This window comes from Pinus tabuliformis, chromosome 4_2 (genome assembly GCF_031772625.1).
Source record: "Pinus tabuliformis cultivar Carrire ecotype Pingquan chromosome 4_2, CPIR1, whole genome shotgun sequence".
Classification (NCBI taxonomy): Eukaryota; Viridiplantae; Streptophyta; class Pinopsida; order Pinales; family Pinaceae; genus Pinus; species Pinus tabuliformis.
Genome location: NC_142304.1, coordinates 209,215,026 through 209,238,825, shown reverse-complemented (window position 1 = coordinate 209,238,825; position 23,800 = coordinate 209,215,026). Strand labels below are relative to the sequence as shown.

General features: G+C 36.3%; 1 protein-coding gene across 2 annotated transcripts in view; it reads left to right on the top strand.

Moving 5' to 3' along the window:
* LOC149168849 (splicing factor U2af large subunit B-like) overlaps positions 1–23,800 on the top strand; it is a 149,699-nt gene that overhangs the window by 7,598 nt on the left and 118,301 nt on the right. For both annotated transcript variants that reach the window (XM_089428447.1, XM_089428446.1), the window contains exon 2: positions 12,490–12,713. In XM_089428447.1, coding sequence (XP_089284573.1) covers positions 12,490–12,713 — 224 coding nt within the window. The remainder of the gene's footprint in view (positions 1–12,489; positions 12,714–23,800) is intronic.

The window sequence follows — 23,800 nt, the reverse complement described above, 5'->3', positions numbered from 1 at the left end:
AGTGCACATAAGAGAAATGAGATGAAAAACCAACCTTGTTTCTTTCCTTTTTTTCTATTTGTTAATTAGTCTATCAATTTGTCAATTAACCTAAGCAAATTCTCATACAAACTCTACATAACCAGCTCTAAGTTTTTAATCAATATTAACCCTTCAATAAACGTAGTGGCCTACCATTCTCCTACCTTCCCCTACCATTCTCCTACCTTCCCCCCCTGTCCTAGTTTTCTAGTTTTTCTAAAAAATTGCATGGTTGCATGGTGTCTCACATAAACTATCACTCTAAGCGAACAAGGTTTTAGGAAGCTATACCAAAATAATTTCCTAATTTTCTTTACTGAACCTATGGCAATCTTTATCATATTTTTTGACATCCATGATTTTTTCTTTTTGAATTCGTTGTCATTGAATTTAAACACAAACACAAACTAGGGGACATGTATTATCTCTCAACTTTTAAAAATATTTGTTGGCCTAACACAAGAATTTTCTACAATTTGGTCAGCAGAACACCTTATGGACATTTGCCAGTTAGTTGAATTTTGATCAAGTTTTAAACTATGTTGTTGGATTTGTCATCCTTGCATGCAAGGTCATTGAATCTGATCTAGATCTTGAGCCCTTGGGATGTAGCCAGGATTTGTCATGGAGGTGGATCATGTGGAGAAGAAATAGATTCACATGCTTGAATCAAATTCAACTTCCTGAAATGGATCTCAAATTATTTGGGGATGTTTCGGCCACAGATCCCTAATCAAAGCTACTTTTTAATGTAGAAAAGCCAAATAATCAAAAGCTTCACTGACTAAAACCCTAAGCGCCATTCATACTCAAGAAGAGGATCAATTTCCCCATTGTAGAATACAAAAGGTATAATTATAGACTGATTCATCTGTCATTTGCAGATTGTGTCCAACTGTTTGGAATGATGAAGCTCTTGGATTGAGATCTGTCATTTGAAGTGCTTGGAAAATTGAAGCTTTAGGATCTGTGATCTATATACTGACATGCTTTAAACTTCAATTGACCTAACCTTAAAAATCAACATTTGTGAAAGATACAAAGAGGTAGGCCAGTTGGTGTTTGATTCATACATTATCAATTCTTTCTTCCTTTTCTGTTCCGAGTTCATTCTTTTTTTCATGCTTTCCTGGTTTGAGTTCATTCTTCCTTTTTATGCTTTCTTTCCTATCTTTGCTTGATGAATTCCTTGATAGTTCTCTTTTATACATAAAACAACCACTTTCAAGTCCAAAATGGTTCCCTGCAACCACTTTCAAGTCTGAAATGGTTTACACAACCATATTCAACCATGTAATGATAGGCATGTAGGTCCTCAGAATTGTTATGATGCTTCCAAAGGATCTCAAAGATATTATATCCATCGCTTTGTTATATAATGTGCATGTAAGTTTGTTGGCTGTCTACAATCTGTTGCAGGATGGTTAGGAGCTAAAGTACATGCAATGACGTTGATTAAATTTTGATCTGGTTACTGGTATAACTTTACCTGTAAAGTATATAGTTTTCTCTTGAAATTGATATTTAGGTATTGCTTAAATTCATGATCCAAGTGATACACGAGCCAAAAAGAGCTTATGCAGTCTTAATCTTAACATGTATAAACATTGTAGTCTGTATGGTAACCAATCATCAAAGTATTCTCACTACTGTTGGAAACCGCCTTGCCCTATGACTTACAATTGAGCAAGTTAAACGTTACCAAAATTCTGCTAGGCTTTGGCATCTTGTAGAAATCCCAAAAAAATGTACAGAGCTTCTGCAATCAGATTAATTTCCTTGATATTGGCCCCACATCTTACCCCATGATAAAGTGTACCATGCACTAAATGTGGCACTAATTGATCACTGAATTGGATATATGTCACCACACAATGTTTATTCTTATGCCTCTAATGATCAATGTTTCTTGTGAATGTCATCTAGAGAATACAACTTGAATACTTGTATCGCATGCCTCTTAATTGTTCTAACAACTCTTAATTCTATAATACGTGTTTCAACACCTCCCTACATCAAACCTGGTATTCCTCTCTACACCAAACTTGACATCAAATGCCTCTAGATTTGTATCCAGACTCTCCTTAGGTGCATCATCTGATGCAGGAATACAATTTTCACACCTAGTGGTTGTGGTTAGAGGCCATCTTCTTGTTGGTCTCATTCCTTCAGAGAGTTTGAATCTTTGGAGATTTAGCCTCTGGGAGGGCCTAATATCCTTGCTCTTTGCTTATTTGAGGCCATTGCCTTGTCTAGCTGTTGAGAGTGGGCATGTTGCTGGTTCTCAGAGGCTTCTTATGCACTTCAATTGGTGGCTTTTCCCCTATATTGCTTCCCCCCTTTCAAGTATTATGTAGACACCTTAGGTCCCTTCTAGCTGACTGAGAAGGATTTGAACCAGATACGCAGACAAGATAATATACAGGTAACAAATCTAGGTTACATGGACTGTCCCCCCTTAGGGTTAGGTTTCAAGATTGATTTCTACTTAGATCACTTCCTAGAGTTGAGGGACTACCTCATATAAGCATTGGATTGGATGCACACCCTCAGAATCCCTCTTGGTATGGCAAGGGTTCTCACAGGCTTGGTGGAGACTGATCATCACATCTTCAGGTTGGACATGGTTTGCCAACTATCTCACTTGCAAGAGATCAAGATGGAGGAGCATCTTCTTTTTTGATTCTTTGTTTACTGTGAGATCAAGATAAGGTAACATTACTTGTTTTGGTATAAATAGTTTTCTCTCTCAATTTTTTTTAAGTACCTTAATTGACAATCCCTTGCTCTATTCATGAGAGAAATGTTCAAGCATAGATCTTAGTCTCTAGGTACCTTGCATAGTTTGGAGACCCTGAAGGGGATCACCTCTTACATCCTTGTTGTTCTGTTTAGTTGGGACAATAAGTGATAGGCAGAGTCCCATTATACCTTAGATACGAGGTGAGGCCTTAGATGTCTTCTTGTCTCTGCTCCCTTGCTTGAGTGTCTCCCTTTCTATTTGAGGCATATGAGGAGTTGTTGCTCCCCAACAATTTAGTAGAGAGATAAGAACATAGAGGGCATAGGGTTGGGACCACACTCAACACATTGTCATACCAGTCCAATTGAGTAGCTAGGTTTCTATATAGAGTTTCTTCCTCATGGCCTTGGATGTTAGGAGAGTTAGACTCGCTCATGGTTGTGCTTATTCAACACACACCTAATAGACTACTTCGATAAATCATGTGATGCATTCTATTCACAAGATATACATATTAATACAATTTTATTGACCCTTGGTTTTCATCTTCCAAGAGGTCTCTTGGACTTCCCATAACTGTTGGCATTCACTTGAGGCTTTTCACCTTCCTTTCAAGTGAATAAGCCAAGTTTGTATAACGGTTAACCCAAGAGGATTATGCTTCCAACATTCCTCCCCTTTATCCAAATGGGTGTATATGAGTCCAAGAAGACAGCTAAAATACAAAAGTGCATGGCAACCAATGGTTGTACATGCTTTTTGAAATGGTGGTTTAAGGAAGACCACAAACCAAATGACGTAGCAGAAATTGAAGTTTTCTATTGGTGGTGTTTTAAGGCTGACCACCAACTTTGAAACTAGGATCGAAGTAGTTCTTGAAAGTTGAAGTCTTTTGTGAAGTGGAAGTGCTCCTTGATGATGGTTTGAAGATGACCATAAACTGATGAGATGGGTAGTAGAAATCAAAGTTTTCTGTCGATGGCGTTTAAGGCTGGCCACCATCCAAATAATGCTCATGGAACACGAGTTTATCTCTAGCTACAACTTTGACTCTAACACTGGCTGACTTTGGCAACTGGCTTTGGTAAGTTTGGTTTATGCTATATGGCTTAGGCTTTCTAGTAGTTAACCATCAATTCCCCCTTGTCAGATACAAGATGAGATGATGAAGATATCTCCACTGCAAGATGTGTCAATACTCGAGAAGAACTTTGAGGTATGATCCATATATCTTCTTGGCTATTGACGACCATTGCTAAGAAGTGATCCATCCAAGGTGAATCTTTTCTTTTACAGGAGTCTTCTGTTTGGAACATCTGTCTGAATTGATGAGTATGTTTTCCGCAATGCTCACAAGGGTGAAGACCAAAGCATTGACCTTTCACATGGCCAACTCGATCACAATGTTGGCATCTACGAATCTTAAGTGGTTGTGGAGCACGTGAAGGTGAAATGTCCTGAAGAAACCCAAAACTCTGAAACTGGATTGGTTTGGAATAGTTTGGAATGTGAAACTACACATCCTTTTCATACCCAAGACCAATTCTATGCTTGTTGCTAATAACTTCTTCCCAAGGTCTGATGATGGGCTTGGGAAGTGTAGGCCAAACTTCTACATCTTCATGTCAATCTGCTTCTAAAATGGCAACATTATTTTTATTAAGTGCTGATTGCCAATAAGAGTCTTTCTCAAACTAAAAAAAGAGATTTGTTCTGAACAATAACCAATTCAGAATGTTGACTCTTTTGTTGTAATTCATCTCGTTGGAGCTGAGATTTGATTTTGAGAAACTCAATTTCCTCCTATGCATCTTGTAAATGGGCTTTGAATATTAGAGAGAATGGCTTTGCCAATTTTGACTCTACCATCAATGATAGAGATTGGTACCCTCAACGATAGAGACTATTGGACTGTTCAGTAACTCTAATAACTCATTAATTTGAGGCATTTTATCGACAATTTAAGATTAAGAAATGAAGGGTGTTGATTGCTATCGAAAATGCACCCGTTTACAATGCAATTTAACAAATAAAATATAGATGGCACCCAAATTCCAAATAAAAGAGAACTTTCAATATTGCACTATAAGTATATTGTTAGATTATGGTAGCAACGGATATGTGTTCTAGTCTTTATGATGTCTAATAGGCTAAGGAACACAAGACCTTTAAAACCCAGAAAAGATTTAGCGAGAAGAGACTTGGAGACACCTCAATTAAATTAAGTAGCCAATAATTAAATATTTCCGAAGTCTAACTTAGGAAAATTGGTTAATTAAAGTGAATTAATTGGGGAAGTTCGATTTTGCTCTAGAAACTTCCGGAAAAGTTAATTGATGGAGTCGTGGCCGTTGAGTCTCCAATGAGAGATTATAAGAGTAGGTCGAAGGGTTTGGAGAAGGCATCAAAATCATTTGAGTAGTTCGACTACACTGTTGCAGTGATTCGGCAAGGTATAGTTGAAGCTAGGGGGGCACCAAGCAACAGGGTTTCAACATAGATTTGGGAGCATGAGTCTAGAGCAGATTTCCTCAGTGTTTTCCAGTGTCTGGGAGACGGGAAGAGGAGCTCGAATTCACTTGCAAAGGAGGTCGCATCAACAAGTGTGAGTAACCAGATTTCCTAGTGCGAGTTGCCGAAGGAGACCACGCTTTAGTTGCTAGAGGTCAGATCTATTTTCTAGAGGCAGAGCGAGTGGATTCTCAAGGCAAGACGACTTGCTGGGAAGAGTTCCCAGTGGCTGATTGAATTTTTGGAGGCAATAGTGCGCATTTCCGTGAGGTAGTGCATATAGACTAGGAGAGGGTGAGTTGCTGGGAGAGAGGTAGGATCCAATTGCAGAGGGAGATAGTTAGTCTCCAAATTATTTTGCCAGTGGAGATTAGTGTTTGCTAGAGGTTTGCTAGTGAAAGGCAACTAGTTATAATTTCTCCTAAATTGTTGAATAATGATAAAACCCTCATCTGCTGCACTGGTTTTCCCTTTGAGGGTTTTCTAGGGAAATTTGTCCAAAAGTAATGGTGTCATTTTTATGTGTGTAAGCATATTTTCTCAGTTCCAGTTTTATATTATACAACGTTTTTATTTGTGAAGATTGCATTTGTGATTATGCGCTAGTTGCCGTAATACTAATTTACAAAAGACAAATAAATTGCACAAGTTAAGAGAATAATATCCAGTAATTGCAATCGTGGAAATTTCACATGGTATTAGAGCAACTCGGATCAGAGAGGTCCTAGAGCGAAGGGAGCGAGGATTGTGGAGTTTAGAGGGAGATTTGAAGCACAAAAAACCAGATCTGTGCAATCCTAGCTAGGCAGTGCAAATGGCAGAGGCGAGAATTCAATTTCCAGTCTAGGGAAGTGATCTGGAGGAATAATCAATTTGTCTTAGTTGTAGCAGCAAGTGATGAGGTTGCCGGAAAGGGTTTCCGGTGAGCATATCAAAGATTCGTAGAGTAGATATAGTGTAGAGATTTGCAACATAAAGGTTTTGCAATAACAAATCAGTGTAGGGAAAGGAAGATCAATGCACACAAGGGCTTCATTTGTCTAGTATTCTCAGAGTCAAGAAAGGCCAATTTATCTCCAGAACAAAGGGCCAAAGCAAGCAGATTGAATAGCCAGTTTACCCGGTTCGCAAATCTGAGGCAATAATTTCATTTCCAGTTACCAGATTTGTTTGCTGGAGGAAGTGTGGGTAGCTTTGGAGGACAGAGGGAGGCAACATTTTCACTGGAAAGAATTTCTGTAAGTGTTTCTCAGTTGCCAGGTTGAGTTGTAGGATCTAGTGCGAGCTGCAGGATCTAGTTCTAGTTCCAGAGGCAGTGGTTGCGAATCTGAGTAGGAGGCTGAGTTGGTTTTTGCAGAGGAAACTTAGTGATTCCAGAGTGATTTTCCTATTGGGGAAGTGTTGTAAATTTCTCCAATTTATTGAGTTTCGCAGATTTTCTTAGAGATGGCCGCAACAAGACTAAGAGATCAACCCAGGTTGGATAGAGCCTCCAACTTTGGCATTTGGAAGGCCAGGATGATATTCCTATTGGATGAGCATTGTCTAAAGGAGTTTGTGACAACATTTGTTATTGTACCAATAGATCTTATCCTATTACATGATTACAGGAAGGACATGGTCAAGACCAAGAGGATGGTCCTTGACGGAGTACGTCCCGCATATTACAGAAAAGACTACAATGAAGCAGATGTGGGACGCTATAGTCAAGCTGTACCAGGGCCCTTCTGAGAGTCGGAAGATGATTCTCAATGAGCAATTGAGGATGGTCAAGATGAACAAGGGCAAGAATGTAACGTCCTATCTCACTAGGATTTAGTTGGTCAGAGATGAACTTGCAGTAGTTGGAGAGAAGCTAGTAAAGGACAAAATGGTGCGTACAACTCTCAACAGGTTTACCAAGGAATATTAAATATTCATTCAGGTCAGGGTTGCAGGGGAGCGGCCTCCCCTCTCCCTCCCCTCGAATCCGCTCCCAGAGCACGCTCCTCTCGGAAGCGAATTTCGGGAGTGCGTTCACTAAAAAAATTGCGCCCCTAGTTTTTAGGGAGCGAATGAGGGAGCGGTTGGGAATGTTCACTCCTTGACCACTCCTAGAGCAATTTTTTTAAGGCGGGAGCAGTCAGGGAGCAAACGCTGTCGGCTGTTCTCGCCGGAAGTTCAAACAATTCAAATCATTAGTGAAAATTCAACGCAAGAAAAGGGTTAAGTGTATCAACATTGATGGAAGAGGCGGATATATTGACCGTGCTTTCTAAACATTTGTCATTTCTTATGGTATCTCTTTGCAGAGGACTGTTCCGTACACTGCACATGAGAATGTACTAGTTGAATGGACATATTAATCTTTGGTTTTGTGCAACATGAGTCATCTTCACGTGGTTTATAATATTCCATAGATTGAACGGACTAGTGTTGTTTGTGAAGGGTGTGTCTTGGGGGTACACCATCAACAATCCTTTATTGAACGAACTAGTGGTGTTTGTGAAGGGTGTATGTTGGGAAAACACCATCAAGAGTCCTTTCTCAAGGACAAAGTGTTGGTTTATGTAGCTTGGATAGGTGTTCTAGTCTCAGATGGTGTCCATGAGGCTAAGGAACAAAGTGGATTGATTTTCTCCAATAACCAGAAAAAAACTATATGGAAAATTACCTTAATTATAATTAATTAGCTAGTTTATTAATTTTACTAAGTCTAACTTAGGGAAATGGCTTAATTAATCAAGATTAATTGAGGTAAATCGATTTTCCTCTAGTGACTTCTAGAAAAGTCATTTGATGGGGTCAATATGATCTTAGCCATCGATTGAGATTAGATTGCGACAGTTGATTGCTCAACGAGAGATTATACGAGGAAATCAATGGGCATTTGAAGAACACATCAAAGACACAAATCTGCAGTGATAGGAAGGGCGCAGTGTGGAGGACACCAACAACAAAGTTTTAGCAAGAAAACTGAGGAGAGAATTTATGGAGAAATTTTTCATGAAGATTCGTATTCTGAGAGAGGGAAGGAGGCTGAATTAATTTTGCAGAGAGGCCACATGAGCTAGTATGAATAGCTAGTGCGAGTTGTTGCGCAACAGTTCGATTTCGATATGTCAGAGACAATTGTCGGAGGAAGTGCGAGTTTCTCTAGCAAATTGTTGGAGGCAAAGATTACTCTCGGAACGAATTTTCGGAGGCAGTGTGAGTCCTAGAGGAGGTCGTACGCATTTCTAGTTTTGCCAGTGCTTGTTATGGGAGGAGGTGCGAGTTGTGCAGAGAAGGGCCAAGTTAGCTAGTAGAAGTTGGATTTGGCTAGTATAAGTGGAGAAGAGATATTTCCAGAGCTTTGCTAGTAAGAGGCAAGCAATCTATGTAATTCTTAATTGTTGAAGATTTATTAATAATATAACCCTCATCTACAACACTGGTTTTCCCCACATTGGGGTTTTTCTAGGGACATTTGTCCAAAAATATTGGTGTTCATTATTTTGTGTGTGTGTACAATATTTTCTTAGTTCCCGTATTTAATTTTCTGTGAAGTTGTAGTAGTGTTTTATTCAATATTCGTCGCAAATAAATTGCAAAAGACAAATAATCAAATTTGATAGGAGAATAATAACCAATAACTACAACAATATTAAAATTTCACATGGTATCAAAAGCATATTTGAGGGAAGAAGAGAGTCTATGTAGGCACAAGAAGAGAAAAGTAGAGGGTTTAAAACCCAATTCACATTCTTCAGTTTATTTGGGTTTCGCTATATTTCTGAGGGTTTGTAAAATGGCCTCAACCAGTTTGAGAGATTAGGACAAATTGGATGGAGCCTCGAATTTTGGTGTCTAGAAGGCCATGATTTCTTTATTGTTGGAAGAAAATGTTGTCAAGGAGCATGCAACTAGTGTGATAGCCGTTCAAACAGATCCAGTACAACTTACAATGTACAAGAAGGAAGATGCCAAGGCAAGGAAGATAGTCCTTGATGGAGTCAAGGACCATATAGTTTTGCATATTGCCGAGTTAGATACAACGGAGTAGATGTGGGAAGCTATTTTGAATTGTTCTTGGATGCTGGCATAAATAGGAAGCTACTTAGAGAAAAGTTGAGGAATACTAAAATGAACAAGGGGGAAGACGTTGCAAGCTACCTCATTAGACTATGTGTCGAGAGGGATCAAATCCTTTGAGGTGCAATCCTTTCTTTATGTTTTGTACTCTAAAAAAGGTTTTCTCCTCGAAGGATTTGATCCCTCTTGGCACTTGATAGATCCGTAGTTAAGATGGATTTACATTTGTTTTTCTTTTATTGCCATGATTCCTATTTCCTCTAGTTATGATATTTTTTTTACTTTTATTGCTATGATGTGTGTTGTCTCCAGTTATGAAATTTGATGGAAAAGATTGTCGAGTATTTTATATGGCTATTTTTTTTTGCATTGCAAATTTTAGACATTTTTTTTTTTTTTAATTTGTATTGTACCAAGTTCGAACTCGGTAACTACGGCCCTAGAAGGCAAATTAGAGCATAATTGAAAGCATCCACCACCATATGCACTTCTCACCATGGTTGATGATAAGCCTATTGAAATGAAGTTTTGTTCACCACCGACACTTTGCTGTAATTTCATTGTTTCCAGAGATCTTGCTAATCACTAGAGGGAGAGAAATGGCATTAAGGTCGAATGATATGTAATTCCTTCTTTGTGTGGCCCGCATTTAGTGTTAAGAGGGGATGTGTGTAATGTCTTTTCTTTATGGCCCCTTGTTTAGAGAAAGGGGAGATGTTGAAAGCATGGATGTAATCTTGATTTTGGCCATAATTGACCTTGTGTTGTATTTGCAATGTTTTTATTGCCAAAGATCCTATTAATTACTGGAGGGAGAGATATGGTGTTTAGGGGGAATGATATGTAATGCGTTCTCCACGTGGCCCCCATTCGGTGTTAATCTATGTGTCACACCATTTGGATTCGAGTTTGAGTTCAACAACGATTAAGTTCGGTTTGAGTTCGAACTTTTCGATAAGATTTGCGATTAGGTTCAGATATATATATATATATATATGAAAAATATATTTTTTTTAATATATATATATATATATATATATATATGTATGTATGTATTGACTTATATGTATAAATTTAATCACTTCCTGTGGGCTCAACCATAGAGCTTGACCCCAAGAGTGTTGAGAAAATTGAACCTGTGACCTCTCAATAACAGATGAACTTTAACAAAGAGGATTCAACCAACTAAGCTAACTCTCAGGGCTATATATATAAGCTTAAAAAAAATAATTCAATATAATTGAGCATGCAATCAAAATTTATTCCTTATATATAATTTTTTTAAATTTAAAAACATTCGATATCAGGATAGATAAATCGGGTAGCGTAGCCCCCGATACTATGTGTTGCAACTTGTTACTTGGGTCTTATAAAGTATATTGATATGATTTCCATATGATGAGTCCATCTACTATGTGCAATGCATCGAAAAGGAAAAATTGCTGAAGCGGTTCAATGGTCAACTGACCATGAGCCAAGAAGAAAGACATCAGTATAGTTAGATAAGAGCTAAAGAATGCATTAGCTGATGGTGTTGTGAACTTCGATTTCGTTGAAAAACGGGTTAGTTGTCGGCACCAAGACAAAATGAACTAGAGTGTGTGGGGTTTCTTTGTATGTGAGTGAGTATAGTTTGAGGGCGTTGAGGTTCTATGTTTTGGTTTGGCATTTAGGTTCGACAAACCAGAATGGGTGTAATTTTTTTTTGGAGGTTCGCTGAATTTCAAACCTCAAGGTTCGAATTTGGCAAACCTTGTGACATTGGTGCTAAGGGGGGATGTGTGTAATGTCTTTTTTCCATGGCCCCTTGTTTAGATTAAGGGGGGGATGTTGAAAATAGCGGTGTAATCTTGCTTTTGGCCACAATTGACTATGGTGTATCGTTATTATATTTGTAGCTTTGGCTAGGGTTGACCTTGCACACATAGGTTGAAAACCCTTTTGGGGAAAGCACCCTACCTTTGAGTTGGGTATTTGTACATTCATTTTCATTTGTATTTCTCATTCAAGTGGCTTATTCATTCTTATAATAAAGTGAAGCGCTTAAGGGTGCCTATCAACTTTCGAGTATGGTGTTATCTCTTATGCTCGGGTTTCTTTCTCTCTCTAGTACACTTGTTCTCAGATTATTTTCTCTCACCAGGGTTGTTCTTTTCTTGTATGATATCTCTTCAAGTGTTGCAGTACCTTAGTTATGGTTATTTCTAACCTTATTGTAGATTTCTCATTCAAGTGAATCATTATTTTTCTGATAAAATGAATTGCGTAAGGGCAGCTATCAATTATTGTTCTCTCTTTTGTGGTTGGGGTTCATTCTTCTTCTAGCACATTTGTTCATGGGTTGTTCTCTGTCTCTCTCTAGGATTGTGCTTCTCTTATGTGATATCTCTTCAAGTGTTGCACTGCTATAGTATAGGTTATTTCTCAGTTTATTGTAAAATTAAGATTTGTTCTAGTTCTATTCTTATCTTAATATAATTAATATAATTATCTTATCTTACCTTATTCCATTCTTTCTCTATCACTTGTGACCTTCAATAAATTGTTCATCAACAATGCAAAAATTGCTTTGCATGTTATGTGATCTGTATCCTCAAACTCCAAAACTGGTCCAATTTTATGCACAAAAAATAAAGGAGAAATCATGAAAGGAACATAGATTAGGAGCTTGATTAGTATATCTTTGAGTACATAAGTTAGCCTTGGTTATTAGAATAAATATCTAGTGGTTTATCTTCTTTAAGCATAAGTTTTTGCACCATCTCTATGTTTATTGCCTTTGATGATTTACAACTTTCGCTTTGCAAAGTTTTTAAGCAAGGTAGAAGCTAGTTCATATTAGTACATTGTATCTTTTCTTTTCTACCTCTCTTCTTTTTTAGATACTTCTTTTCCTAAATTTAATGCCCATTTCAAGACACAAATTGACATCCTAGGTTCAAGGATTCATCTCCCAACCTTAAGAACTTGTTTTCTTCAATCTATATTGCTATGTATCCAATATGGTCCTTTTTGTTACTTTTTGTTGGTTGTCTTTTTATAGTATGAATCTTGTTTCATGGAAATTTATTTTCCTCAAGTAGTGGGAATTATGTTGTTAGCCTAGTGTGCCTAAATGATCATATCTCCTTTATTAATGATGCTTATATGTGTGTTTGCAGGGTGATTCACGTGATTCTAATTGGGGGAAGGAAAGGAGTCATGATAAAGAAAAGAGTCGCGATAAAGATCGCGATAGAGATCGGGAAAGGAGGCATAGAGATGAAAGGGTGGAATCTAGTCATGATAGACATTCAAGAAGCGAGAGGGATAGAAGCCATGGTAGAGAAAGAAGTCATGATCAACATCGTCATAGGAGTCATGGAAGAAGTCGAGATCGGGATAGGTGTGATGGCTAATTTTGTAACTAAAATTGGATAGATAACAACTATATTTGATTGCAAACGGGGAATTAGTTTGATGTTGTTATTATTGTGTATCCTTGATTTTTGTGTTTCTTGCCATTTTCACCAAAAATAGATCATGCGTAAATATGTTTTAGTATGCTGAAAAGTTTGCTCCACATGCTGGCCTTATCGGTGTCATTGTAGTTTATTCTTCACAATCTCATTTTTTTTAATTTAAAAAATAACTTATATTAATATAGAAAATATGTTAATTCATGAAACAATTTTTTATAATAAACGGATAGGCTGCATAAGGCAAGCCAACATCATCCTAAATACTAGTCAAACAAAAGTAACAAACTGCTATTGATACATAAACTCTTAACTCATCCAAAACTATGGAGATTTAGGAAAGCTTGTCTCCAATATTATCTAATATAGAAATAAAATTCTAAAGCAAACCAATTGATTCCTTACCATTTTTTTTTCTTATTCTCTGATAGACCAATGCTTGTATTAGTGGATGGTAATCATCATCATCATCCCAAGGTATCTTTAATGCTATAACTGATCATAATTCTTCCACAACACAAATTAAAATATAATGGTCCAGAAAGTGCATGGATGTCATCCATAAGTGTCACGAAATAAGGGGTGCCACCATTAATTCTCTTGATTATGGCCATCGCGGTCCCATGGGTTCTTTAGAGGTTCTTCAAGGGCTGAAGTGTCTATGCCACCCATCTCAACCTCCTATTCTGATTGGACTGAAATTGAGATGGCAAGGTAAATGATGGTGTGCATTTGTCTTGGCAAGTTGTCTACTCTACCTAACCCTTTGGTTTGCAACGTCATGTGAAGACGACAAAATGTTTCGTGCCCCTTTGCTTGACACATGGACTATGATGGAACTATTTATATCTCAATATTTTCTTTCAACTGCAAGCCTCGACATTTTCTTTCAACTGCCATCCTTAGGGGGTACTTTCCTGGCGATTGATTCGGCTGTAAAGGTGCTTGAGCTCCATGGCCATTTTCTTGTGCTAGTTTTGAATCTACATGGCATAGTTAGAGAAAATAATGAAACTTGTGAAAGCCAACTTTTTGGAGATTGAAGAATGACAATGGATTGCATTATATGTTCCCTCCATAAACAATAAAATTATCTTAACCTTTGAAAGTTACCATGCATATTTGAAATCAGGACAACAATTGTGATTATTCCCCACAGCACCTCTGACCAATGGATGAAGGTTGTCCTCTTGGTGTGTATAATACAGTGTTGGGTCTTTGATGAGTGCTAAAGTGAGTGAAAATAGGATTCCTCCTTATCGTAGAATGGGCATACTTTGGTACTATGCTGATTTTAGCTATAGCTTGGATCATAATACCGTTCCTTGGAATATGCAGGATTAGGTAAATGTGGCCTTATTTTAGGATTTAATTGTCGCCTTCCATAATTAATTTTAGAAAGGCAGCAAGTAGGTTGGGGTTCAAATTTAATTTTCTGTTCAGTTGATTTGCAATTAGCACTAGCTTGATCACCTAATAATAGGTTGCTCATTGTGTGTGTCACTCAAATTACGTGGCCTAACTCCTGCAATGGTCTTTTTGTTTTTGTCTATTCAGGGATAGGACAAGTTTGAAGATCAGATTTTTTGGGAGTAGTTCTTTGATTATATTTATAGACATCATAATTGAATTTGTTAGTTAAAATTGGCTACGGAGCTCTAGCCAATCAAGCCAATCTCTCATGGGCAAGTTACAGATTTTTATTTTATTTTTCTTGATCCCCTCTGTATCTTGATGGGATACCATTTAGGGTCAAAATTGGTATTTTTCAAATTGAGAGGTCATTAAATGACATGTTGGATCTGAATTCATCCTTGTTCCATCTCACTCGTATTCTTTTTATTGTTTCTTCCATCATTCTCATTCTTGCTGACTGTCCAAGAGACTTGCTGTAATTGCATTATGAGTTTAGATGCTAGTTTGACTTAGGAAAGAGAGTTAATTCTCTCTTGAGATCCAATTTATGACTTTCTGGAAGAGATTTCAATGAAGAATGCCATAACAGCACTGGTGAATTAACGTGCCTGTTGCATTCTACCTAGGTTTTTAGAAATGGTGGAGGTAGAGGTGAATCTTCAATCAATCCCCCACTGCAATTTGGTTTCTTCCAGGGAATATTCTTGATGTAATGGGTACTGAGAAAGACCCAGGATAGATCGAAATCAGTGCAACCCCTAGTTTTTTGTTTGTTTGTTATCAGATAGAATAGAGGGATTTTTTTGTAAATCAGATTATAGCGTTTGCTGCACAAATGAAATAAAAGCTCCCAGCCGTTTCTCTACATTTATTGTGTCAATTTGCTTTATGTGTATCCATTTAAACTACTTGGATATATTTTAAATGCTTATTAAGTTTGTTGTCCAGAATTTACAGCCATATGAAAGAGTTTAAAAACAACTTTCCCTTAACTGCAAATCCATTTCCTAGAGTTATTTGTCATGCAGAATGATGTTATAAGGCCTGTGGTTTAGAAGAGCATTTCTATGGCCAAAATCTATTGGATCCCCACACTGTAAGGCCTCTTGAGCACTCACAAAACTATTAACTCAAATCTCTGTTTTTGGTTTTTTGAGACCACAAGAATGCAATCTTCTTGAAATCGAGCCTGTGCATTTCGATATTTAGTTCATAATGGGTACACCCCTTCTTATCTGAGAGCGAACTCAAAAGTCTAAAACAGTGGAGGAGTAATCCTTCATACATACCTTGGAATTGTTCTTGTGCAAGTGGGCACAACCTGGGGGATAACATAAGAACCACATTGTTAGGGAGAGATTTCTCCTTGGAATTTGACAACAAATTTGATGAATCCACTGTTCATCTGATTGATGCGTCTCAAACACAGTGGAAGATGGTACCCAACATCTTGCATTATTGAAGAATTTTCAGCCTGTTGGAAAGTTATCGGTGCCTCCACATCTCTGTAACACTGCACTGAACCAAGATCAGTGCATATCTCTATGTTATACAACCTCTCAGTGACACCATTTATCCGGGTTGGAAATCTGAACTTACCTTGCTTATTCTCTTGAATCTAACCCTTGAAAATTCCCCGTTAAAATTTTTTTCCATGGCCAATTTACTAAGAAACATGGGCAAATTCTCTTGTTACAGTTGCATTTCGGGTGAATTTAGACACTTTTAACCCTCCTTAGAATCAATGTTATCAGAAGTGCGGTCATTGAACTTGTAGACCCCCCAGACTGGGAACCAGTCAGAACCAGACAGAAACTGGTAAAAAACCTGGCCAAAAAACCGGCCAACCAAAAATACAAAATATTTAAATTTTAAATAAAATCACATATATTCATGTGTATCCATATGAATCCAAACCATTTATACTCATAAGCACAGGTTCTCATTTATAGAGCATGTAAGGGTGCACAACCAAAATAACACTGATTGCAATCCATTTTTGAACCAAAATTCATCAAAAAACAAGACCTAGATGGCCTCTAGCGTTCAAAAAATTTCATGCTACAACAAATACCTACATATCATCAAAATATTTGCCTATATTGCCGGTTCGATGAAAATGGCCTGTTTGGTACTGAACTAGCCTGTTCCATTACAAAACTGGCCGGTTCGGTATGGTTCAAGTCACTGATGTTAACCGATTTTTGCCTCAAAACGGTCGGACCGGTTGGTTCAAATTGGTTTGGTCTGGTCCTGATAACACTGCTTAGGATAGGGTCCTGCATTAACTTTTCCCATTTCTCCTATCCGTAAGAACTGTTTATCTCGTAAACCACAATTTGTTCTTTTCTTTAGCTATCATTATTGTAACATTTGTCTAGGATGGAAATCCCAAGAAGGCACTATGCAAAGCTGTTGTTCAAGGTTTTGGATGACGTGGTCAGGAGAATGGCCAAGCACGGGAAGACAAAGGAAATTCTTGAGGGGAGGAAGGTCAGTGGAAGAATCAGAATGGTCCACCAGTCTCAGAAGATGAAATGAAATCTAGTTCCTTGATCTATACATTGGAATCTATAGGGGAATCACTATCAATATTAATATCATTATAATCATTAGATGCTAGAATGAAATCCCAAAATGCAGGGTCTATACATTCTTCATGGATCATGGCTTTGACAAATTGATCCACCAAATGCATGGCTTTGGTTGACTTCTTCTCATTTGGACACTTTTATGTCTAATACCTAAATTTTTCTACAAATAAAACGATGGCTTTTCTTGTGTGGGGAAGATCTCTTTTGAAAAAAGCCATAATTTCTTTCAGAAAATGATCTTTGTTCCTTGTTTCTGGAAAGTTTTATAACAATGACAATCTTTATAACCTTTGTTCTTTTAGGGCTTGGGTTGTGAATGGCAATGTTATCAGTGAAATATAAATATATAAATAATAATAAGCAATAATTAATTAAATAGTAATTAGTTAATCAAGAGGCATGTCCCTAAGGACATGATCATTCATGAAAGGGTACCTGCCTAGGTACATAAAGTAGACCCTCATTTGTAACATAATCATCTCACTTGTATTCAAATATTCTTATATATAATTACTTGTCCTACAATGGATGTCTTTGTCTTCAAAGTATTCTGAAGATTATTGCAGCTTACGAACTTTGTTCGCTACATTGGTATCAAAGCATTGCTCTGAATATATGAACCTTGTTCGTTACATTGATATCAGAGCTTTTGATCCTCTGGTTGCTAAACCGCTGCACAAAGCCAGTCTGATCCGGCCTTTGGCCATCAACTTGTTGTCAACCATGTTACCGTCGTAATCGAAGCGTTTCGCTGCACAAGTTTTTGGAGGTTCTCCATTTTATTGTTAGGCCTTTGGCCATTTAAAGAGTCAGAAAAAAAAGCAAAACAAAAGATATCTCTCTCTCTCTCTCTCTCTATATATATATATATATAAGGAAAAGAAAAAATAATTCAAGTATTAGAAAAAGAAATTATTAAAATAAAGGGGGAAGAAAAAATATATTTTTATATATATATAGGGGATACATATAAAAAATGGATTTAAAAAAAAAGAAAAAAAGAAGATTTAAAGAAAAGGCAAGGGAATATATCTATGTTGCACGGGTTTACGAACTTGGGGATGGGGTTCTCGAACCTGTCCCGAGTTCTCGTCCCCAAGTACCAGATTTAGGTATGGGTTCTTCAATGAAGAATGAAGAACCATGTTCTCCATTAAAAAAATTGGGTTCTTTTGTCTTGACGGGTACAAAGAACCCTGATGATGGTTACATGGAAGCCCAAAATCAGGTTCTTTAGGGTTCTTTGGGGTTAATTTTAGTTTTATTTTTAAAATTTTTAACTAATTTAATGGGCTTCCCCTAATATTCCAGGTAGCTAGTTCTTCATCTTGCGAGAGGAATTGGAGTACTTATGCCTTTATCCATTTAGTAAAGAAAAATAGGTTGGGCTCAAAGAAGGCAGAGAACTTAGTGTACATAATAGGTTGGGCTCAAAGCAGGCAGAGAACTAAGTGTACATTCATAGCACACTTCGTCTCATATCTCGAAAATACCCTGAGTTACAAGGAGGGTCCTTTCAAGAGATGGGACCAATACATAAATGATGTTATGTGTGTGGACGAGGTGATACAACCAAATGGCCTTATTGAGCCTCAAGATGAGAGTGATTCCTACTTGGAGAGCATGCGAACTGAAGATCTGAGTGATGTTGATGACATGGCTTGAGGAAGCCATTGTTCACTATTAGCTATTTTTATTTTAGTATTTAAAAATTTCCTAGTTGTTTGGAGATGCCTTAAGGCAAATTTTGAATGTAGTATGACAATGGACATATATAATGATTCTTATTAATATGTCAACTCCAATTTGCACTTGATATCAAACGAGAAATTTTGAAATTTCATTGTGAATGTTGAATGTTCAATGATGTGCATGTTTAAATATATAAAGTTTAAATCATAAATATTTTAGTTTTCTTGTTTAAAGTTGAAAAAGATACAAATTCATATATATTATAATTTATAAAATATAATATTTATATATTATATATAAATTATAATATACCCCTGACGAACCCACGCACCTTGTTTCAAAAAATGGCGTACCCGTCCCCGAACCCACGTTTCCTGGCATAGGAATATATATAAAAGAAAAATTAAAAAAATTAAAAAAGAAAAATTGTTTAAAAAATAAAAACGTTATATATATAAAGAGTTAAAAAACAGAAACACACAACAAGTATTAAAAACATTACATTGCGGCTGACAACTGCCATATGCAACTGTAAAACGCAGTGCCGATAGGCCTTTGCTGACGACACATCCTTGGTTCACCCTCGAGCCGTCATTGAATCACCGCTGAACACTGTCTGTCTTCTCCAACAACCCACATGCTGCAACCACCCCAGTTGCCACACTTGACAACGCCTCCGTCGTTGAATATTTTGCTGCATTCTACAGTCACCCCTGTTCGTTACATTGCAGCTGACAAAAACCCTGTCATCACAACCAATAAACCGCAGCAGACCACCCAACTGAACCTATCACTAAATCCATCTTGTGCTGTTACTGCTGTATCCACTCAATGATAGCCACATCCATCCGAGCAACACTGTGACACTTGATATATGAAGGAGCAACCCTTTTTAAGTGAGTTTAAAATTTATTAAAAAGGGTTTTTATTGCCGTTGTTGTCATACATTGCTTTAGCCACTGATTTGCTACAATGTTGTATAGACATTAAGTTGCTGTAGCCGTACAACAATAAGCCATTAAACCATTGTCCATACATCAATTTGGAAGGTTTTGTACAGGCCAACCAGTTATGTTCACATAGCTGCGATTGGGTCTGTATAAGCTGTCCATTTATGTTCACATAGCTTTGATCGGGTCCGTATAAGTTGTTTGTTGGGTCATACATGTTGTCCATAGTATTGGTTTGTATTTTAAATTTAAAACGTTTGTTGAAAGAGATACAAGGGGTAAACTATCAGGTTCAAAGATTACAAGGGATATTTTTAAATATAAGTGTTAAAGGTACCTTGAAAAATAAAGTATTATTATCAAAGTAAGTTGAACAAGGTATTTAAAAATAAAAAAGATTGTTATAAAAAAATTCCAATCTAAGGTTGAAGATCTTCAAAATTTTATTAAAGGAATATTAAGTTAAAAAAAGGGAGTACTTTTCAGTTAAAAAAAATATTAAAAATCTAAAAAAATTGTGTCAAAGTATTGTTGAAATTATTTTTGATGAAGCAAATGGAATCCTATTCAGAAATGAAGAACGAGCCATTTTCCTATAAGGGTATTTTAATTACTCATCACGAATTAATTACATTAAAACTTAAAAGGGAACATCCAAGGGAAAAAAGTTAATATCGCTATCAGAACAAACAATGATGAAAATGATATAAACATTAACTTGGCAAATCATCTATTAATCTCAGATGCCAATGTAGGCGAAACAAAATATATTTTTGGTAAATAATATGAAATTAATGATTTACAAGTGACAGTAGATCATTATGAGTACGCATCTCAATTTTGGTTTTGTAACTATGTATGACGGAGAGGTTGACATAATTCTTGTCAACCTTGGTTTAAAGAATTAGGTACGCCCATGTTAAACATAGATTTTTTTTTTTTTGACATTTTCTTATAAGGGAAGGATGATCACATTTCGAGACATGACAATGAAGTCGGAATCAATAATGCTCTCTTCAGAAGACTTTAAAGATGTTACGAAATTGATACCTCAAAAGAATCAAAACACAATATCGGAGAAGCAAAAAGAGCTTGAGGAGGTCATATCCAATAAAAACGAAGAAAATTTTTGTTTAAAAGATCATATCCAGAAACCACTTCCACAAGTAAAAAAGTGTAAGACTAAGAAGCACAAGTTAGAACAAGAAAATGAAAGTTTCGACAAAAGTCTATCAAAGAAAGAAGAGGAAAATTTACACTTAAAGAACCTTAATAAAAAATTATTAGAACAAATTAAATGTTTAAAAGATGAGAAGTTTGAATGCCAAAGTAAAGTTGACTCAAAAAATGAAGAACTCTTATGTCTCAAAAATCATAATCAGAGTCTAGTTACTTAAATTAAGAAACTTAAAAATGATACGAAGTCATTGAACAACAAATTAGAAGAATTTATCACGAAAGAAGTGTCGAAGTCTTCTGTCCACATTGAAGAAAAAGATACAAACATTGATCCAATCAATATTACAACTCAAGAAAATGACAAACCAATTGAAGGAAAAATATATTCAGATGTTGCAGTTCAGATGATGGAAATTCCAAGTGAAGATTTTGTAACCAATTCAACAACATCATTACCTGAGGTAAATTAGGGAATTGCCACACACATGATAAGAGAAAGTCAAAACAAAAGAACTCCTTATCGACATCTGAATCACAAGAGCAAACTTTTCAATCAATCTACATACCAGTGTCACTCAAAATATAAACAACAAACTTATATTCCAAGGAACACTTGTGTCTGTACAATCCACTCATGTGATAACAATTCATCACAAGTTTTCAGTTACCGCAAGATTCCACAAAAGATTAACTTAGGAAGCAATTTTATTTATCTCGCTAAGGATCTTATCATCTTGTGACAATGAAGATGACAATTTGAAGAATACTGAAAGATGCAAATAGTTTACAAGACAAAGAAACATATGACACACATTGTCAGCAATAAGCTTTGGGGACAAAGCCTTTTGAAGAGGAAGTCAATGTTATGAATAAAATATAAATATATAAATAATAATAAGGAATAATTAATTAAATAGTAATTAGTTAACCAAGAGGCATGTCCCTAAGGACATGGCCATTCATGAAGGGGTACCTTCCTAGGTATATAAAGCAAACCCTCATTTGTAACACAATCATATCAATTGTATTCAAATATTCTTATTACTTGTCCTACAATGGACTTGCAATTCAAAGACACATATGCATAATGCAAAATTTGTTGTATCAAATTCAAGATCTTTCTGACTCGATGTATATTAGATATCTAAGATCTTGGCCCTAACGTATTTTGGATCTCATGGAAGCAAGGTTGTAACAAAAATGCCTTGACATTGGTAGTATGTCTCTTGCTACGGTACGTCTAGAAATTTAAACTTTTTTGCTAGCAATGTGTAAAGATCATAGATTACAGAAAGTCTTTAAAAAGAAAAATATATGGTTTACTCCAAAGTAAAATCGCAGTGTTGTATTTAGAAGGTAGACTATCTAGAAATGGCTTTGGTATCTTCTTCATCTACTATAACATTGATTTTTGCTAGTTGTCTGGTGAGAGAGATCATTTTTCTTATGTGGCTAGACATAGTGACTTGATTAGACATCTTGAATTTGAATAATTGAAGTGTTAGAGAACTTTGCATTTATTGCTTTTGCAACTATTTATTTAGATTATTACATATTTCCTTGGATGATTTTTCTAGATTTACATGATGCAACCTAGAATCTGAGAGAGCAATGCCTATATTAATTTTGACTTTATCGTCATTCTAGTAATCTATTTGGATCCATAGGTGATTGCTTTTTTCCATTTACTATTCCCCACAGATTCTTGTTCATTCATTGCATTTGGATTTTGACTTTCTAGGTGTGGAAATTGAGGCCAAATGATTTTTCTTATGAAATTTCTTTTTAAAAAGAAAAATTGGATAAACCCTATTAAAAATTTGAGAGTAACAAATTATTGCAAACACAAAAAAAAGAAACTCTTTGTTTGTACTATGCACCTTTGAATTTTTTGAGAAGTAAAAATACTATGATGGAGAACTTCATAAATTCAATGATTTTTGGTTTAAAAAAATCAAAATCACGATTTTCTTGAAAATGTGTTACCTCTTTGATTCGCAAGCCATGTTGACTAATAGTGGTGGCCCATCTTCATACAAGTAGCTCGAATCTGAAATGGTGGCTAGCTTTGTTCTTGCAAATGGAAGTTTGACCCTCTCGATTGATGTTGGATAATCTCCTTAACTTTTCAATTTTCTTCTTAAACTTGGCCATGAGGATTTCCCTGCTCTGATACCATGTTACAAAATAACAATGAACCCTAGAGAGGGTCTAGGGTTTAGTGAAGAAACCAATCACAAGATACTGACAAACAAAAGAACACAATACTTGAAATTATGAAAAAATACTCTAGAAACCATTATAATAGGATTCACCTCTCTTATATAGAGTTTGAAAGATATAATAACTATTCAAAAGATGTGATATTTGTCTAGTTACCAACCATATTGCACGGGGATTGTACATGCGGTTTCAAAGTTTTGCAAGTTAATATCATGATCCTAGCCTTCCAAAGGTTGGAATTTTGATGAATATTGTTAGTGGCATGGGATGTGAAGTTGTTATGCGGTGGGTTATCTTGGCTTGGTTCTTCTTCATGGTGGCTAAGAAGTTTATAGTTAAGATGCTTTGGTTGATGGTGATGATGCTCTGAGGTGTTATGAGATGGTGCTAGTGCTAGATTCTTTCCCATGGTTTCTTGTACATTTGTATGAAGAATTGATCATAACATGGTTATAGTGAATATGATGGCAAGACTGATGTAAAAGGGCCATCCCTTTTTATAATTGAAGACCCATGTAAAACAAAATAAATAAAGGGTCACCCCCTTTACACTTTAATGTGCACCTTAATAAAGTAAATAAAACAAACATTATGCTATTATATGTTATTATAGTGAGAGAGTCCCTCTCACGTAAAGTGCACCACACACCATGAGAGCGCACTCATAAAAAAAGGGATAATGGATTGTGGGCCCATTCCATATGGGATATGTTTTCATGAGGGTCATATATATATATTTGGTGAAGCCATGGACACAAATGTAGTGTGTCAACTTAGCCACCCCTTTCATATTTGAGCCCACTAATGTGCATGTGAGCATTTCATGGTGAGTGGGTAACTTATTAAAAATGTTTTTAAACAATCATGCACATGATTCCATTCGTATTTCAGATGGTAGACACTCGAGAAGGTGGGAGCCGCTTGTTGAGTTGGCTGGTTTGACTCTATATTTTGAGCTGA